The sequence below is a fragment of the Zingiber officinale genome, chromosome 9A, assembly GCF_018446385.1.
Source record: "Zingiber officinale cultivar Zhangliang chromosome 9A, Zo_v1.1, whole genome shotgun sequence".
Lineage (NCBI taxonomy): Eukaryota > Viridiplantae > Streptophyta > Magnoliopsida > Zingiberales > Zingiberaceae > Zingiber > Zingiber officinale.
Window position 1 is genome coordinate 101,894,146 of NC_056002.1, and position 19,161 is coordinate 101,913,306.

General features: G+C 42.4%; 1 protein-coding gene across 1 annotated transcript; it reads right to left on the reverse strand.

The window, feature by feature from the left end:
• Positions 1 to 13,726: 13,726 nt before the first annotated feature.
• Positions 13,727 to 18,416, reverse strand: LOC122019397. Its single transcript, XM_042576868.1, has 2 exons — positions 17,976 to 18,416; positions 13,727 to 14,395 (listed from the first exon to the last, which is right to left on the reverse strand). Exons 1-2 carry the CDS (start codon positions 18,414 to 18,416, stop codon positions 13,727 to 13,729), a joined length of 1,110 nt encoding a protein of 369 aa, XP_042432802.1.
• Between the last annotated feature and the right edge of the window lie 745 nt (positions 18,417 to 19,161).

A 19,161-nucleotide genomic window follows, 5' to 3' on the forward strand; every position in this document is an offset into this window, starting at 1 on the left:
TATTTTGTTGATAATAAATCATACCCTCTACTGAATTCTTCTTATCTATCTTATTTTTGTAGATTTTAAAGTTGTGGAGGATTGTGAGCATTGGATAGAGGAGTATCTTAAAAAAAAAAGAAGACATGAATGCCAACCATTTAGAGATCATCACTTGGTAACTTCTCTAAACTTCATAAATCTCCTCCATATATCATTTTTAGTTTTCATTGGGATAATAAAAAGTTTAAGTCTGGGGGGATGCATTAGATGCATTTGATTTAGTTTAGTTTTGTATAATAAATTTTTTGTTTTTGCTAGTTGCATCATCCATCACATCATGATTGTTTGTCCTTGATGCAAAATACTAGCACGTCTATTCTAGATTTTGTGTGGTTTATGTGTTACTTATAGTGCTAGTATGTTTAGTGATCTTTCTTTTTCTATCTATGATAGCATGAAGTGAGCAATGTGTTTACTATAAGAGTTTAAGTATTGACCTTGTTTTAGGACCTTTATACACTTTGCCTAGTTTTGATGGTAGATAACTCTGAAAATAATCATGATTCATAAAACTTGTTTAGTACTAGTGTTTTCATGGTGATTTCTCAAACTATATTTTGGTTACTGGATGATGCTCGAATCATGTCAACTCATTTGGAAAAATCAAAATATCCCAACATTTGCACTTATATGCATTTGTGTTCAAGTGTTGCATCTTGCAATCACTTAAAAAAAATGAAATGATGAAAAAAAAATGAATAAGGGATATAAAAAATAGTTGTCGTGAGTGGAAATTAGCAAGTTACCCCTTTGAGACCGAGTTAGGTTACTGGGGAAATAACTGCTATATTTCTCTTGATATTAAGCACACCTTTGAGACCTTGGGTAGATTGAGAAGGATGAACCAAGCGTGTGGCAGGTAAGTGCCTATCGTCGGAAGCATAAGGAACACAATTTTATGACGACTTGACTAGGCTTAGGGATTGAAACTTGATAAACATAGGTCACTTTCGCATTGAACACGGAGGACTACTATTTAGGTCATACTCAAACTACTTTTGTATCTTGCTCACCAATGGAATCAATTGATAGGATTAGATTGACTTGCTAGAGATTATGATGCACTATTTAACCACATGAATCTAGATTGCAGGTTTTGCTTGAAAACAAGCAAAGGTTTAAGTCTGGGGGTGTGATGTGCGTAGATTATATACTCTTTTATGCATACTTTGAAGCACATCTACTTGTATTTCATTGGCATAATCTATGTTTATTGCACCCTATTTCATTAGAATGTCATACTTTCATTATATTATGTTCGGAGATCTACTCTTTGCTTATTTTGATTGACAGGACGTGATTTGGAGCAAAAACAGAGTTTAAATGAAGTTTAGAGCTTCCAGAGTGATATGGGCATGCAAAACTATGTTTTCTTCATGTTCTGGCCGTGTAGAACTCACATGGGCGTGTTAAGGCCGTGTAGGGGTCATGTTGGGGCCGTGTGAACCTCACACGGCCGTGTGAAGGCCGTGTGAGGTTTTCTGCACTGCAGACTGAAACTAAAATGGCCATAACTTTGTGCTCAGTTGGAGATTTGGTCTGTTCTTTATACCGACTTTTAGATAACTTCAAGATCTACAACTTTGATGAAGACTTAAACTGTAGAAAACCCCATCTTGGTGGCCTAAAAGACGTTGTAATGAAACATAACTATTCAGAGCTAAGACAAAGGGTGTGCAAGGGCCATGCAAGGGGGTGTGCAAGGGCCATGCAAGGGGGTGTGAGCTGCACACGGCCGTGTATGGCATCCAGTGCTGAAACCTTACATGGCTATGTAAATCTACACGGCCGTGTAAAGGAAACAGAAGCAGAACCTCACATGGCCGTGTTCCGCACACGGCCGTGTATGGCATCCAGTGTTGAAACCTTACATGGCCGTGTAAATCTACACGGCCGTGCAAAGGAAATAGAAGCAGAACCTCACATGGCCATGTTCCGCACACGACCGTGTGAGGGTGGCAGAGAAGGGAGTGAGCCAGGCCGTGTGGATCTCACACGGCCGTGCCATGGGGTCGTGTGGCGCTCATGCCAAGCCTATAAAAGGGGGTTTCTTCCCCTTTTCTCATATCTTGGGCTGGTCTTTGGCTTGGGGCTCTTCCCCATTGCTTGGGGAAGGGTTCTCCCCCTTGGGGGAACCCTAGATCTTCGATCCTTCGCCGATCCGTCCACCTTCGGAGCAAAGATTGCATCCAAGAAGACCGGTGCTAAATGGATAAGCTTTCTCTTCTCTTCTCTTTACATTTTAAGTTGTAGATTGCTTTATTTCTTGTCTCTTGATTGTAATTCTCTTACAATGGAGTAGATCTCTAGATCTAGGATGTAGGGAGTATTTGTGATGTGATGATGATGTAAAACTCTTGTAGATTTGCCAATTTCTTGTTTCTATGAAATTGTCTTGTTTGTATCCATTTGATCTTGTGTGGAATGTTGTGATTTGGCTTAATGACCATACTTGATTGAATGTTTGAATGTCCATAGATCTTGTAGAGATTGTTTCTCATTCGATTTTCCGAGGGATCCACGTGACAGGTGCAGGCCCGTGTAAGGACGTTTGAGGGATAACCTTGAAAAGGGGAAATGGATTATTCAAGAAGGTAGGATAGATTGTTTGTTTAATCTTTGTATCTTAATGGGTTGAGAAGTTATGAATTCCTATGTTGATATCTGAGGGAAGAATAGTAATAGGTGCAATCCTGTGTAAGGACAACGTAGATTCATATCCAATTGATCACATTTAGGTGCATATTTCAGTCCTAAGTCGGTTGTCTATTGCAAGAGAGAACTGACAACCTTCTACAAATGTTAGACAATTGAAGAATAAGATTTGGTAGATCATTTACATTGAATAACATCACAAAGAAACCGAAATCCTAGTATCTATTCTCCTTTCATTCATTTACGCTCTTTTCTTTCTCTCATTTCTCTTTTCATTCTCTTTAGAGTTTGTTAACAACTTTAGATTGTCTAGATAATTCGCCGTGCGAAGTTAACTAGTGCTTAATCAACAGTCCCTGTGGATACGATAATCTTTTATATTACTTGCGACATTTCCGTACACTTGCGGAACGTGATAGAAACCCGACCTCCCTTTCCGCCTGGTCAGGATTCCAAGTCGGTCCCACGGGTGGCCACGGTCCACGGCCCCAGACCTGATCCGTGGGGTCCTCGTTACTGTACCTACCATCGGTCACATACTCACGCCACCAATGATTGTTTCCAGTTCGCCCGCGACTCTCGACGCATTGTTGAGTTAGGCCTACCGATGGCCAAGCTGGCTCCCCAAGTACAGAAGATTATGGACGATCAACATACCGTGGCAGGACAAGCAAGCCAGCCCCGATTAGATCGGGCGGGGCCAAATATGCCGTAGCATGGAGTTGGCCGGGAGCAAGGAGAAGTTCGAGAAGAGGAGAACAGAAGCAATGTGGCCATTTGAGAGATAGGCATGATCTCGGGAGGACCTACGGACGGCGATTCGGGAAGGGCAAGGAAGTCTCATGAAAGACGCCTGGAGATTCACGCTGTTGGTTGCAGCCAAGAGCAGGCTACCGACCCTGTCATCAGCTTCGAACCATAAGACCTAGAAGGGTTGGAGCTGCCCCACGATGATGCCCTTATCATCAAAGCTGTCATAGCCAACAGTCGCATAGCCAAGGTTTTCGTCGACACCGGAAGCTCTATCAATGTTCTGCAATGAAGTAAAGCCCATGGGTCAGATCAAGTTGGCCATATCTCTAGGCAGCGAGCCCCTAGTGAGAACAAGGAGAAGTACCTTCATCGTGGTGGATTCGCCCTCATCCTACAATGTCATCCTGGGCAGACCAGCATTGCATGAATTCTAAGCTGCGGTCTCCTCCTTTCATCAGAAAATCAAATTCCCTGTGGGAAACCAAGTCGGTGAAGTTAAAGGGGAGCAACGAGTCTCCCATCGATGCTATATCGATATGGTTAGAGTGGAGGCTCGTAAAGCACAGAGAACTTAGGATGGGGGCATCCACTCTATCCAAGAAGAGCCTCTGTCTGTAGCAGAGGAGCTCATTCCTTAGGAGGAGGTTCAACTTCATCCTGATCGTCCCGAAAGCCTCACCCGCATAGTAAGCGATCTACCTGCCGATCTCAAGGTGGGCTTGATCCAATGTTTGACACGCAACAAGGATGTCTTCGGTTGGTCCCCAGATGAGCTGTCGGGAGTTAAACCTGAAGTGGCAGAGCATAAACTACACCTCTTACCTGATTCTCGACCGGTCAAACAGAAGAAGAGGAACTTTTTGGCCGAGCAGAATAAAATCATCCGAGCTGAGGTGGATCAGCTCAGGAAAGCTAGACATATTAGAGAAGTACAATTCCCATCTTGGCTTTCTAACGTAGTTCTTGTGGTAACCTAATAGGTTTGCATCGACTTTCGGGATCTCAATCGCGCCAACCCAAAGGACTGTTACCCACTACCAAGGATCGACCAGATGGTGGATTCAACGGTTGACTGTGAAAGGATCTGCATATTAGATGCTTATCATGGATATCATCAGATTCCTTTGGCCCTGGAGGATTAGGAAAATGTTAGTTTCATCACAGTGGACGGTACGTTCTGCTATACAGTCATGCCTTTTGGGTTGAGGAATGCAGGAGCTACATATCAAAGAATGATGGATAAGATCTTTTGGGAGCAGATCGGGAGGAATGTGGACGTATACGTGGATGATATTCTTATCAAGTCCCACTTGGCCATAAACCTGATTACTAATGTGGAAGAGACGTGCCACACCCTCAGAGAATATGGGTTGAGGTTAAATCCATTGAAGTGCTTGTTTGGAGCCCGGGGAGGAAAATTTCTGGGGTATCTTGTGACCGAGCGGGGAATTGAAACTAATCCTGAGAAAGTTCAGGCACTTCAAGACATGAGAGTTCCTCAAAATATGAAGGAGACGCAGAAGTTAGTAGGTAGAATAACAGCTCTGTCCAGGTTTATTTCCCGGTCGGCAGATCGGGCAGTGCCTTTCTTTAAAGTGCTCAGGAAGGCTGGTAAGTTCCAATGGGACGAGGAATGCACTCGAGCCTTTGAAGAACTGAAGAAGTATCTAGAGACCCTGCCTTTCTTGTTCAAGCCCGTGATAGGGGAAACACTCTGGGTATACCTCTCAGCCACCCTTGAGGCCGTGGGGGCGGTATTGGTGAAGGAACAAGATAATGTACAACAACTAGTGTACTTTTTTAGTCACTTACTGAAGGGAGCTGAGACCAAATACACAACCCTGGAAAAATTAGTTTACGGATTGGTGCTCATGGCTCGTCGCTTGAGACCTTATTTTTTGGCGCATCCCATTATCGTATTAACTAACAGCACCATGGGGAAAGCTCTCACTAATGTGGAAGTTGCTGGCTGCCTCATCAAATGGACGCCCGAGTTGGGAGAATACGACATACAATATCAGCCTCGTACTGCGATTAAAGCTCAAGCCCTGGCAGATTTCTTGACAGAAGTTCATCAAGCTAATTCTGAGGAGACTTGGAAAATCTATGTGGATGGGTCAGCTACTCAGTAGGACAGTGGCGTAGGACTCCTTCTGATATCTCCTCAGGAGGACATATTGCAACTAGCCGTCCGATTAAATTTCAGAGCCACTAATAACAAAGCAAAATATGAGGCCTTGTTGGCAGGATTGTAAGCAGCTCGACACGTAGGAGTCGCCCGGGTACTTGTTTATTTAGATTCTCAATTGGTGGCTTAGAAAGTAATAGGCAATTTCGAGGTTAACAACAACAAGTTACAAGTATATCGAGAGGCATATGAGAAGATGAGGGAGGGGTTCAAGGAGGTTATGGTGACTAAGATCCCTAGAGCTGAAAATAGACGGGTTGACGAATTAGCCAAGATGGCCAGCTCTCTAACCACTTGGGTGCTGGATAAGTCACTAGCGCAGACCTTCCTGATAGCGCACATAGATATGCAGAATAACAGGGAGGAGTTAATTGATTGGAGGGCACCAATGATTATCTATCTCCAACAAAATATCTTGCCAGCATATCCGAAGGAAGCACGGTTGGTCCGAAAAAGAGCCCATGCTTATACTATGATTGGAGATCAATTGTACAAGTGAGCCTTCTCTAGGCCACTCCTCAAGTGCTTAGGAATGGAAGAGGCCAAGCATGCTTTACAAGAAATACATTTGGGTTGTTGCGGAAATCATGCCGGGGGCAGGACGCTGGCTCGGAAGGTATTACAGGCCGGATATTTCTAGCCCTCCTTACAGAAAGATGCTCAGCGGTTGGTGAGCATTTGCCTATCTTGCCAGAAGCATCAGAATCTGACGCATAGGCCCACCGCAATGCTGAAGACATCCATAGTTTCTTGTCCCTTCAACCAATGGGGAATGGATATAGTTGGCCCCTTCCCCATGACACCTGGTCAAAAGCGATTCTTATTGGTAGCTGTGGATTACTTCTCCAAATGGGTAGAGGCAGAAGCCTTGGCCAGGTGTTAGGATGTATACTAAAAGCCTAACTTTTGTATAAACATTTATAAGAATCACATTGGTCAAATGTCTACATTTATGCTAAGTGTAGTTATCCATTTAATTTATATTATAGATAACATGATGTGAGGTGACACACAGAAGATCATGTTATTAGTTCCTTATAAATTATAAATAGTAGCTCACAACCAAGATGGAATGAGACAAACCATTAGAGTGGTTGTAGTGAAATTTGGTATTAGTTTATCTTGACTATAAAATTACACTAGTACACTATGAGTGTATTGAGCAGGACCATTTGAAGTAGTTTCTTTTTATACTGACTACATAAAATAACAAAAACTCTGTTATTATGTATGTGCGTACTCTTAATCATGATATAATAACAAGCACGTATACTTAATATTTATTTGTTTAATTTATCAAAGGGTGCGATTTAGTTCGTTAAATCAATAGGCCCGATAAGTTGGGAAATGATATTATTTATATGGTGTGTTGTTGATTATAAAATGAAATTGTGTCCTAGTAATCTAGGTTGATGATGTCCCCTTGAGGAGCTCATAAGGATTGTCATGTAAACCCTGTAGGTGGACTTAGTCCGACATGACAATAAGGTTGAGTGATACTACTCTTAGAGCTAGATATTAATTAAGTGAGTTGTCAGTAACTCATTTAATTAGTGGGCATTCGATATCTTAAACACAGGGAGACTAACACACTCATGATAAGAAGGAGCCCATAATGCAATTTGGGATTGATGCGGTAGTTCAATAATAACTCTTTAGTGGTATGAGTTATTATCGATGAACTTGAGTTGGGTGTTTGGAGCGAACACAGGAAGCTCAAGCTCATCGGGAGACCAAAATCAATTTCTCCTCTCGGTCCCTGTTGTAGGCTCTATAAAGCCTTGTATCCACAAAGTCAACTTCTTACCCAAGTAATGGGCCGAACACATCCTTGCTTGGAGCAAGGGGGCCAACCAAACATTATTTTGGAGCTCATGTAGTGGCCGACCAAGCCATGCTTGGTGACCAAGCATGGGGCCGGCCATAGGTAAAGGAAAAGGAAGTTTTGTTTTAAAATAAAATTTTGTTAAAATCTTTTCTTATTTGTAGTTATCTATAATAGATAAAAGAGAGATTTTATTTTTGTTAAAATCTTTCCTTTTTTATAGTTATCTACAATGGTTAAAAGAAAGATTTTAATTTTATTTAAAACTTTCATTTTTAGCATCCACAAAGAAATTAAAAGGAAGATTTTATTCTTGTTAAAATCTATCCTTTTATAGCCATCCACATGGTTTTAAAAGAGAGTTTTAAAATTTTAAAATCTTTCCTTTTATAGCTATCTACAAAAGATTAAAGAGAGATTTTAATATTTTCTTATTTGTAGTTATCTACAATGTTTTAAAAGAGATATTTTATTTTTTGATAAAACTTTCCTTTTTTATAACCATGATTTAAAAGGAAAAGTTTTAATTAATCTTTCCTTTTTATAGTTGTCTACATATTTTAAAAGAGAGAGATTAATTTTAAAACTTTCCTTTATTGCCATGTACAATAGGAAATTTAAAAAGAGAGAGATTTTAATTGTTATTAAAATTTTCTTTTTTAAAGGGAGGCCATAAATAAGGAAGTTTTAATTATGTTTAAAACTTTCCTTTTTTGCCATGACCAAGGATTCTAAAAGAGAGGTAGAGAGTGCCTTCATAAAAAGAAAACCTAAGCTTTCTCCTCTTCTATTCCTTTGGTGGCCGACCCCTCTTCCCTTCCCTTCTCCCCTTGTTTTCCTTCCTTGAGGGCCGGCGGCTTGCGTGGAGGAAAGGAAACATTAGGGCCGGCGGCATCAAGCATTGGAGATCTCTTGGTGGCCGGACTACTTGGAGAAGAAGAAGAGAAGGAGTTTCTTATTTTGACATCCCTTGGTGGCTTGAGAGTCTTGGAGGAGAAGAAGTGGCTCGAGTGGATTCCATCTTGGTAGATCATCGCCCACACGATGCCCAAGAGGAGGAGAGGAATACAACAGAAGATCAAGAGGTCTTTAAGCTACAAAGAAAGGTATAACTAGTTATTTATTTTCGCATCATAACTAGTTCATGTTCTTTGTATAGATCTTGAAAAACCAAACACAAGAGGCTATCGGTTTTATGCTATCATTTTTGTTATCGATTTTGTGTTTCAATTTCATGTTTCGATATGTGTTTCTATTGAGGTCTCTGTAGTTAAACCTAGTTTACTGTAAGAAGTTAAATATCCGATTTCTTTGAAAGGCTTTGTCTAGGAAGTGGTGGATGATCCCATACCCAAGAAGGCCTAGTGCCGCGCCATGTTTAACCTGGAAGTCGATCTTTGAAATAGATATTTGATAACTTTTGTAATATGGTTTAACTTAGGAAGATCATGTTAGTAATTAGCCCTAAGAGCCAATCATGAGATGATTATGCCTTTTGGTTACTAATTGAGTTAGACTCAAATGAACCCACTCATTGGATTGAGTCCAATCCGAATTAGACACATTGGATTAATGGGTTAGACTCAATGGGTTAGACTTATTGGGTTATTGGATTAATGATTAATCCAATATAATAAATCCAACTCATTAAGAGGAATACAAAGAGACAAAAGACCCTTGGTATTCATGGGATAAATATAAATAGCCTTTTGGTTTTATTTTCATTAGATGAGAATGTGAGATGAGATGGGTGTCTCTTGATCTTCCTCCTCCTTCTTCCTCCTTCTTCCATGGCCGAATTTTCTTCCATGGCCGAACCATACTTCTTGCTAGCACAAGAAGATGGTTCTTCTCCGAATGCTTCGTTCGTGGGACGAACGAAGGATATGTTCGTGTGGATACCACAGAGGCGCGTACACTTGAACGCGCTGAGATCTGGATCAAAAGAAAAAGGTTGCTGTCGGGATTGCGAAGGGCACGCAACAAAGGTATAATCCTATCATGTAGCTTAGCATAGATTATTTGTCATGAAAATTGTTTTCTTCCCTTCGCATGGATCCGATGGATAAGAGGATCTAGTATTTTTCCGCTGTGCTTTCGCGTGTTTAGCGCGCTAGATCCCAACAGATCACATCGGTTAAACTTGGAGTAAAAATGTTAAGTATCATTTCCAATCCAAGTTTAACTTCTGAAGGATAATTTGGATTAATAATGTTAAGCATCGTTTGTAATCCAAATTTAACTTCAGTAGAGAACATGAGTAGCTAGGATAGTTCTATGCTTGTATAAATTTTTATACAGGGGAACTAGGGCGGTATTCCGAGTAGCAACCAACACCAGGATCACCGAGGGAATGGTCATTCCGTTCTTATGGAAAAATATCCTTTGCAGATTCGGTATACTGCACAAATTAGTCTCTGACAATGGGAGGCAATTTCAGGACCGTAAGATCTGAGATTGGTGTCAAGGATTTGGTATCAGTCAGACCTTTACATCTGTGGCCTATCCTCAAAGCAATGAGAAAACAGAAGTCATCAACAGGGAGATAGTGCAGGGATTGAAGGTTAAGCTAGACCATGTGGAGGAAATTGGGTTGAAGAATTACCTAACATCCTGTGGGCATACCGTACGACCCCTCAAGAAAGTACAGGACTTACTCAGTTTTATTTGATCTATGGTAATGAGGTAGTGGTGCCTATAGAAATCGGGGTACCTTCCATTAGACGAATGCTATATGATGAAGGAAATACCGAGAGGTGACTGACAGAGCTGGAACTCATTAGTGAAATCCACGAGCGAGCAGCGGATAGATTGGAAGCTTATCGACAAAGAATGCGACAAAATTATAATAGAAGGGTAATCCCTCGATTCTTTGTGGTGGGAGACCTGGTATGAAAGCAAACTAAGCCAGTAGGGGAAGTAACCAAGCTAGCACCTCAGTGGGATGTACCTTATAAAATCATTAAGAAGTTAGCATCAGGGGCCTATTACTTACAGGACGCTTATGGTAGGACGCTAGACATGCCTTGAAGCGCCAATTACTTACAACCCTACCACACTTAGCTAACTCATCTTTTTGTAAAGATGACTAGTATAACAAGACTAGTATAAAAATAGGGTTGGTTGGGTATGATAAGTTTTCCCGGTCAAGAAAATTAATATGGTCAGGAAGGTTTGGTTCTTATTGCTCATAAATTCCAGGGCTCATTGGAGACTCAAACTAAGAATGGCATACGTAGGTTGTTATAGTAAAATACAAGATAGGAACGATAATAATCACCGCCCAAACTAAAATGGTACAAACATGGAAGGTTTAACACACATACAGGATCATTTAAATTCGCCAAAGACCTCTCCCGGAATTTCCCGTAAAATCTGACGATGGTCTAAGAAATCCTCAGGCGGGGCAGATGATAAATACCTTTTCTCGTATAACTGCCTGAGCGCCCCTGCTGCCCCATAAGCTATCGCAGTAACAAAGCGATCGCCCACTTGAGTTCCAAACTCTGGGCAATGCAAATACGCCTCCCTACTTAACCTGCAGTGCTCGTTTTCTCTTGCCTTATACACGGCCAGAGTTGAGGCAATTTCTGATGAGACGGAGCGGGATTGGGCTAATTTAGCCTGTAGCGTTTGTAATTCTTTAGCTTGAGTTTCCAAATCCTGCTCTGGTTCATTAGAAGTACCTCTTTAGAACGTATCTCTTGAGTTCGTTGATCCAGTTCTTATTTATAGAAAGCCTCGAGCTTGCTATTTTCCTCATGAAGTTGCTTGATCTTCTGATCAGCCTCTCTTAAGGATTGCCTGTTAAGATTATTCGTTCTCTTCAAAGCTGCTATTTCGCCCCTTAACTGATAGCCGGCTGCAGTCGGATCATTTAATTGGGTCTCCAGGTCAGCCACTCTATCCTTCAATGATTTGTTTTCTTGATATAGAAAGGAGAGTGTCTGACTCATCACCAAGGACTCGGCAAAGCCCTGAGCAGACAATAGATATCCATAAAAGAGAAAGGGAAGTAACGAAGGAAAGTATAAGAAGAGACTTACACTCCTTCAGAGAAGAGGTCCAGTTGGATGGGAATAGGGAGGGCGTGCATCTGCTATAAACCTTCCTCATAGCGAGTCGATAATTGTCCTCTCAAAGTAAGGTGACTAGTGGGAGCATCCGACTGACCCCGTAGATGCCATTCTGAGGGCATTGCGGCTCTGAAATAAGAATAGGTCGAGCTCCACGAATGGGATGGCCCAGCCTGGGTATCATCGTGAGTAGGTTGAGTTGAGGGCCCGACAGCTGTGTCCTCAGATTCGGGCCTCTGGTTGGGCGGCAAAAGCACTCGGGAGTTGGGAACCCGAGGCAGCGGTAGAAGGAGGTGGAGGAGTCTGAGTAGTGCATGGTTCCGTCGGAGCCAGGTCTGGTCCTGTGGACCTACGTCGGGGCCTATGACGGAATGGCTGGACGTCTGAATCTGAGTCCTCAGAAGGTGATCTGGACCGGTGAGCAGGAAGTTCAGGCATAGTTCGTCGGGCAGGATCAGAAGTGAAGCGCACGCGGGTGGTTAACCGGGAAGCTGGTAAAGGAGTTGATCTTGGATCTGAGCGAGGAGCTGACCGGAGGGATGATTGAGGGGCCGATTGGGGAGGGGGGCCTCGGTTGTCCCAAGGAAAGAGGGATCAGAGTGGGGAAGACTCCTTCTAGCCAGAATAAGATGGCCTTGACGGTTTATTTCTTGGTCGCTTAAGGGAAGAGGATGGGCCTCAGAAGCACGATTCAAGGTATTGGCTGGGGAAGGAACATCGAAATTAGAACTACATAATAAAAAGTAGGGAAAAGCAAGTCAAGGCCAGGTGGGACTCACCCAGGGAGTGGGGCAGTTCAGAGGGAATGTGGCTTATCCTGAACAGGAATAGCAAATCCTCAGCCAGCAGCGTGAGCATATTCAGTCGCCAACACGATAGCCGGGCAAAAGCCTCCATAAAGAGGGGATCGGTCTAAAAATCTCCCAAGTGAGGTGCTGCGAGAAGGGATGATTGCCATCGAGTTGGCCATTCCACAACAAAGGGGAAATGGAGAAAAAAATATTTATCCTTCCAGTCAGCGTCGGAGGAAGGAAGGGAACAAAAGAAAGTGGTGCGAATACGGGCTTGAAGATGGAACAAACCCTCGCTCTATCTGCGAGGGGTGAAGAAGTAGTGAAACAAGCGAGGAGACTAGGAGATATCACACACTTCGCAGAGGACAACAAATCCACACATGATTCTCCAGGAGTTGGGAGATAGCTAACCTAGAGGAATTCTAAAGTAGCGGCTCACTGCGGAAAAAAGGGGATGGACGGGGAAGCGAAGACCTGCAGCAAATTGCTCCTTAAAGAAAGTAACATACCCCTCGGGAGGGGTAGAGGCTCGGTGGATCGCGGAGGGTATGATGATGTGCATTTCCTTAGAAACCTCATAATTATAGCGAAGGTCATCTAGATCCACTCTAGAGAAAGTAGAAACTCCTAGAGCATAGATAGGTGCAGGGGAAGCCATGTGGAAGACCAAGGCAGGAAGCGTGCAGCTAGGCACAGCAGGCGGCGGGAGCAAAGAGAAAGGAGAAAGAGGAAGTGAGAAAAGTTCAGAAGAAGGGAGAAGGTGATATATTTATAGACATCACCAGGGGCATTATTGTCATCAAGCATCTGACAGTCCGTAGTACAGAGAACTCAAGTCGTCTGGGCAAAGGGACCGTTGGATCTCCATAAAAAGAGGAGCCAAGGAAAAAGTGTAAGAAAAAGTAGCGGTGAGAAATATGAGGATAATAAAGTGGTATGGTAGCCTCGGGAAGGGGCGCAGATATAGTTATGGCTCTCTTGGGTCTTATAACAACAAAGACTGAAAGATATACTCGGGGGAGTAAGCTATCAGAAATCCAGATCGGTAATACTGATCGGGATATAAGGGAGGTTCAAACAGGACCCCGACTGAGGGACAAGCAGACCTTGCTCGTAGCCATAGAGAACTAGGTGGTATTAAGGAAGGGGGGGGGGGGGGAACGCTCAAGGAAGAGGCATACGCCTGATAGATCTTTTAAGCAAGCCGGAGGGGACACCAACAGAAAATATCCATTAATTGGAAAATGTTCAAAATAAGGCGCTTACACCAAGGCCTAGTTCATGGTAAAGTTATAGAAGTAAATACAAAGTCGTCGTCAAAGGAAGGAAAAACTTCGACGGGGAGCTCTTCCACAAGACGGGTCCTATTCAGAAAGTTGTCTGGAGGAGTAGATCAGAGGAGGCCCTGTTCAAACAGTTGGCGTGCCGCGCCCACGCCGCCATAACATAGCATCATGTCAATCAAGTGGCCTATCTTCTTTCCAAAACTGGTGAACTTGACATAGGCAATTCGGTACGCCTTCAAGCGGCCAATCTCCCCCGCCCTGTAGTCAGCCTGCTCTCCCTTAGCTTTAACCCCGTCAGCCCACGCCAACGTTGTTTCTTGCACAGTGTGGGAAGCCTCCTCCTTAGCCTTGAGGAGATATGATTGCAGAGAACGGACGGTGTCCTTCTTGGCCTCCCATTGGCTTTTGAGGGCCGCCTCTCGTTCGCCACTGGCGGTTAGGTTCGTCTTGGTGGTCGCCAGGTCTTTTTCTAGGGCGGTATAAGACTCTTGCAGGGTCTTCAATTGTTCAGAAAGAGTGGCCACCTCCAGTTCTTTCTCTTCCAGATCGGCCAAAATCTGGATGCGACGTTGCCCCTCCGATTTCAATTGAGATTTACTGGTTTTTAGGGTCTTTTCCAGAGTCTTTATTTTTTTGAAAGATGCATGGGCTAAGTTCCGAGCTGATTGAGTGGACTCCCCGGCCGCATGAAGATAGGATTGCACAGGATTGCCAGGAGTGGCGGGATCAAGCACACTCCGCTGGATTATGGGTAGCTCCAGTTCCCGTAGGTGAGCCTTCAAGGACTCGTTCTCTCATTGCAAACTGGCCAAGACCTGGGAGAGACTTAAACCCGCAGAGTAGGCCTATACGGAATAAATATGAGTTAAGAATGACTCCAGATCTCCAAAGGATAGAGAGAAGGGCTCACTGATAATATGCGTTGAGAAAATAGGTCTGTCACTTCCAGCAATGAGCCCTCCCAAAATTGCTCCTTGGCTGTTTGCCAGGAAGTAGCTAATGTAACACCCACGAAATATTTAAGCTATACATATGGGTATTCTCTTTTAGAATAAAAGGGAAATGGAAATAGAACCAAAAAGAAATAAAAAGAAAGAGAAGTTAAGGTTTGAACCATGAACCCCTCATAATAGATAAAGCTAAATTGGTGCATGATAACCACTAGAGTCATGAATGATATATGAATAGAAAAGAATGGAAATTGTAGTTAAAAGTAAGAGTATGATTAAGTAAGGGAGCAAGAGAAAATCAAGTAGCTTTCCTCCTCTTCCTCTTGGTTAAGAGAAGAAGCAAGCAAAAGACAAAAGGCAAGCTACCTTTTTCTTCTTCTTCCTTTCTATTTTCGTGGGAATGAAGAGGGTGAGAGAATAGAGGAGTTAAGGGGATGAATTGGGACATTTTTCATCCTCATTGAGAATAAATAGGAATGAGAGAAGAGAAGGGAAAGAAAGTTTGGCTACTTCTTCCTCCTTCTTCTTCCTCCTCCTTCCTTCTCCTTCCTCCTCCTCCACCGAGACCTAGAGCTCTTTCCTCTCCCATTTCCGAATCCAAGCTAAGGTTTTCTCCCTAAGAAAACTAATCCACAAGAAGGAGTCCTCAAGATCTACTCCTTACAAGCAAGAGAAGCACAAAGAAGAACTAGGAGGAGAAACTTTCTTCTTCCTCTTCACAAGGGTACCTTCTTTTAAGAAAAACCATGCAAAAGAAAGTAAGTATCCCATCACCTATGGTACAAGTTGTTCATGTGTTTTTCCATGGGTTTAGGCTTCTTAGAAACCTAGGGTTGCTTCATGAAACTTCGGCCACCAAATTACAAAGAAAAAACTTAAGGAAGCTTAAGAGATAAACTAAACATGCTCACTATGTTTCTTATGATATATGTACCCTATGATAGGAGATTAGTTTAGTGTTCTTATGCTTGTATGTTGCTTAGAACTTAGATTTGTGTTCTTTGAACTTTTGGCCAAGGTATGAAAAGAAGACCTAGAAAAACTTAAGACCTAACTAAACATGCTCACGATGTCCCTTATGATATGTAACTTAGGTTATGAGTTAGGTTTAGAATTCTAATGTTTTTATGTTGCTTGTAACCTAGATTTATGCCTAGTAGGTTTCGGCTATGAAAGAAATAAAGGTCTAAGAAAGCTTAAAATTTAATCTATCATGCTCATGACTTTCCTTATGATATGGTATGAAGATTTCTTAATGTTTTCCATACTTGTATGTTGCTTAGGCTTAGTTTCATGTTCCTTGAACTTTCGGCAATAACAAAACCAAGGACCTAGGAAGCTTAGTACTTAACCTAAACATGCTCATGATGATCTTTATGGTTTATGATATGAAATTGGTTTAGGGTTCACATGCTTTTATGTTGCTTGTGACCTAGGGTTAGGCTTGGTAACTTTCGGCCATAACAAGACCAAGGACCTAGGAAGCTTAGAACTTAACCTAAACATGCTCATGATGTTCTTATGGTTTATGATATGAAATTTTTTTTTTTAGGGTTCACATGCTTTTATGTTGCTTGTAACCTAGGGTTAGGCTTGGTAACTTTCGGCCATAACAAGACCAAGGACCTAGGAAGCTTGGAACTTAAACTAAACATGCTTATGATGTTCTTTATGGTATATGATATGAAATTGGTTTAGGGTTCACATACTTTTATGTTACTTGTAACCTAGATTCAATACCTTGTAAGTTTCGGCCACTTTATGGAATTAGGGTTAGAGACCCAATTATGATTTACTATGTGTCTCACATGCTCTGATATGAATTAGGAGATGCTAGTTAATGATTTTCATGCATGATTATGTTTTCTCTATGATATGTCATATGCTCCTTTTTGTATGCTTATGAATCATGCATGATAATGACTTTTATGATGGGCTATATGCTCAAGTATGCATGCTTTATGATATGACAAGCAAAGGACTAAGAGTTGCTTCCCTAGTAGTTGGGACTAAGAGCACTCTTTATGATATGACAAGTAAAGGCCTAAGAGTTGCTTCCCTTCTTGTTGGGACTAAGAGCACTCTTCATGATATGATAAGTAAATAAGACATGCTATTTTACTTTTTATGTAGCTTGTACCAGGACCTTAGTGTCCAAGGGATGGGCTCCTTAGTTCGCCCCTAGGTCGACGGACGTAGTACGGACCTAGTATCCCTAGTAGGTTCGGGATTAGCTACCCTGTCCTAGGGATTGTGCGCATTTATGTTATGTGGTACATAGCCGGGCCCTCATGTTGAGATTATATTTAAGTATTATATGATATTTGTTTTGAAAGACATCTTGCACATGACATGACGCATGTTTTGAAAGACATCTTGCATATACTCTTTTATGATATGATATGACATGACACTCTTATATGATATGATATGATATGACGTGATGTCTTTTTATGATATGATATGATATGACATGATGCTCTTTTATGATATGATATGATATGACATGACACTCTTTTATGATATGATATGATATGACACTCTTTTATGATATGATATGATATGACATGACACTCTTATATGATATGATATGATATGACATGATGTCTTTTATGATATGATATGATGCTCTTTTACATGATATGATGTTTTAGATGATTATGTCTCCATGCTATATGTTTATGTGATTATGCTATGATACACGATTTTTGTGAGTAGGAAAGGATCTTACTAAGGCTGTGTGCTTATAGCTTACTTTCCTTGTACCGCAGATAGAGGTAAAGGATGGATAAACTAAGGGAGCAGCAGGAGAGGCAAGAGATGTGTGTGGTGGTGGCTCGGCTAAGGAAAAGACCTGCTTATGTTAATCTATGCTTGATATGAACTATGCCTACCTTATGTTAATGTTTTGCATGATCACTTGATAATTATTCATGCTTATGTTGGAAATTGATATCATGAATTTTTAAATTTAAAATTATGCTTAACATGCTCATATGGTTATAATTGTTGTGATAATTAGTTATTGGTGTTTAAAAGAAAAGTAAATTAAAAACATAAAACAATATAGAAATAAATACTTCCGCTGCTTAAGAATAAATTAATATGCATGCATGTATGTTTGTAAGTAACCCCTACGCCTTGCAGGAGGGGCGGGCGTTACAGCTAAGGCCCCATGCAGCTGAACTTGGCCACAAAGAGAGGGGGAACCTCCCGCAGGTACAGAGTCTAGCCTGGCTATGGAGGCTAAGTGAAAGGAAGAAGAGAATGCATATCTAGTTTTGGACCGCTCCTTGGTACGAGAAGGAGCCGGATCTATAGTAGTCGCAGGAATGGGGACCGTAGGGGTCGAAGAACCCTCAGGCGGGTCTCCAGCTGAGTGTCTAGCCTGCTAAGGAACCGCAACCTGTGTTGGAGTAGAAGCCGCGACTGCCTGCTCGGGAGGCACAGCCTGGGCTGAAGTAGAAGCTGACACTTTTGGATCGGGGGAAGGAGACGTTCGGGAAGGAGTCTTTGTCTTGGCCTTGGAGGCCTTGGAAGAAGTTCGTCCAGAAGGAAGAAGAGAGGGAGATGATTGGACGGAGGGAGTGACCCTCTTTCTCTTGCATTGAAGGCGCAGGCGCTTATCTGGGAGAGGAGAAAGGGCCCGCTCTTCCTCGGGCAGCTCCACAGGGATAGAACTCGCTTCAGAGGTTTCAGGTTCCGCAGGGAGTTGGATCGAGGTCCCCGCTGGTTCACTTATAGGGGCCACAGAAGTGGTTGCTAAACCCTTGGCAATCTCTTCCCCTAGGTCCTTCAAAATGCTGCTGGGTAGCTTAGAAGAGTCGGATGACAAAGCGCGAAACATGGCGGCCTCTGCAAAACAGGAGGAAAAATACCTCAATTAGCGAAGACTGGGAGAAAAAGATGCGCGGTCTTACAAAAAGGGGCTCCTATAGCCGTAGGAATCGGGCTAAGCCCTGAGAAATGTAAAAAACCCTCTCGCATAATCACAGATAGGTAAAGGCGCACTCCACTAAGTTTCTCTGAAGTTGTACGACAGTCGGGTTGATGTTGGTGTTCTCGTAGTTCAGAGGCAGAAGGGAGGGTATAACGCCATGTGGTCGGCCATGATACTGACTCAGACAGTCGAACAAAGAAAAAGTGAGATTCCAACCTTTGTTGGAAGAAGTCATATCCTCAAAAAACTTATACTCGACCCGGGATTGCACCATGAATACGCCCGGCTCGGATCACTTGAGAGAGTAAAAGTGGAGAAATAGTTGGGGGGGGGGGTCAAGGAAATTCGATACAAACGGTAGAGAATCACCATTCCACATATGGCATGGAAGGCATTGGGAGTAAACTGAGAAAGTGGGATGCCAAAGTGTTGACTCAGAGATGAGAAAAAAGGATGAATAGGAAAACGAAGGCCTCCAAGGAGTTGGCATTTGAAAAAAGTTACAAATCCTTTGGGAAGAGAGGACGGATGCTCATTCGGTCTCGGAGGCCGGAGTTGATAATCATCAGTAAGGCGCAGACTGGCATGAATTGCTGATAGGTCACTGTTATCTAAGTCAGAGATAAAATACGAGTACCAGGGTACCTCCCTC

Bases quoted from the DNA above. Each gene is read 5' to 3' on its own strand.
- LOC122019397 (XM_042576868.1), bottom strand. From the start codon at position 18,416: ATGTTTCGCGCTTTGTCATCCGACTCTTCTAAGCTACCCAGCAGCATT. The intron at 14,396-17,975 runs GTTGCGGTTCCT...GAGTCCTTGAAG, and splicing joins CGGCTTCTACTCCAACACAG to GCTCACCTACGGGAACTGGA.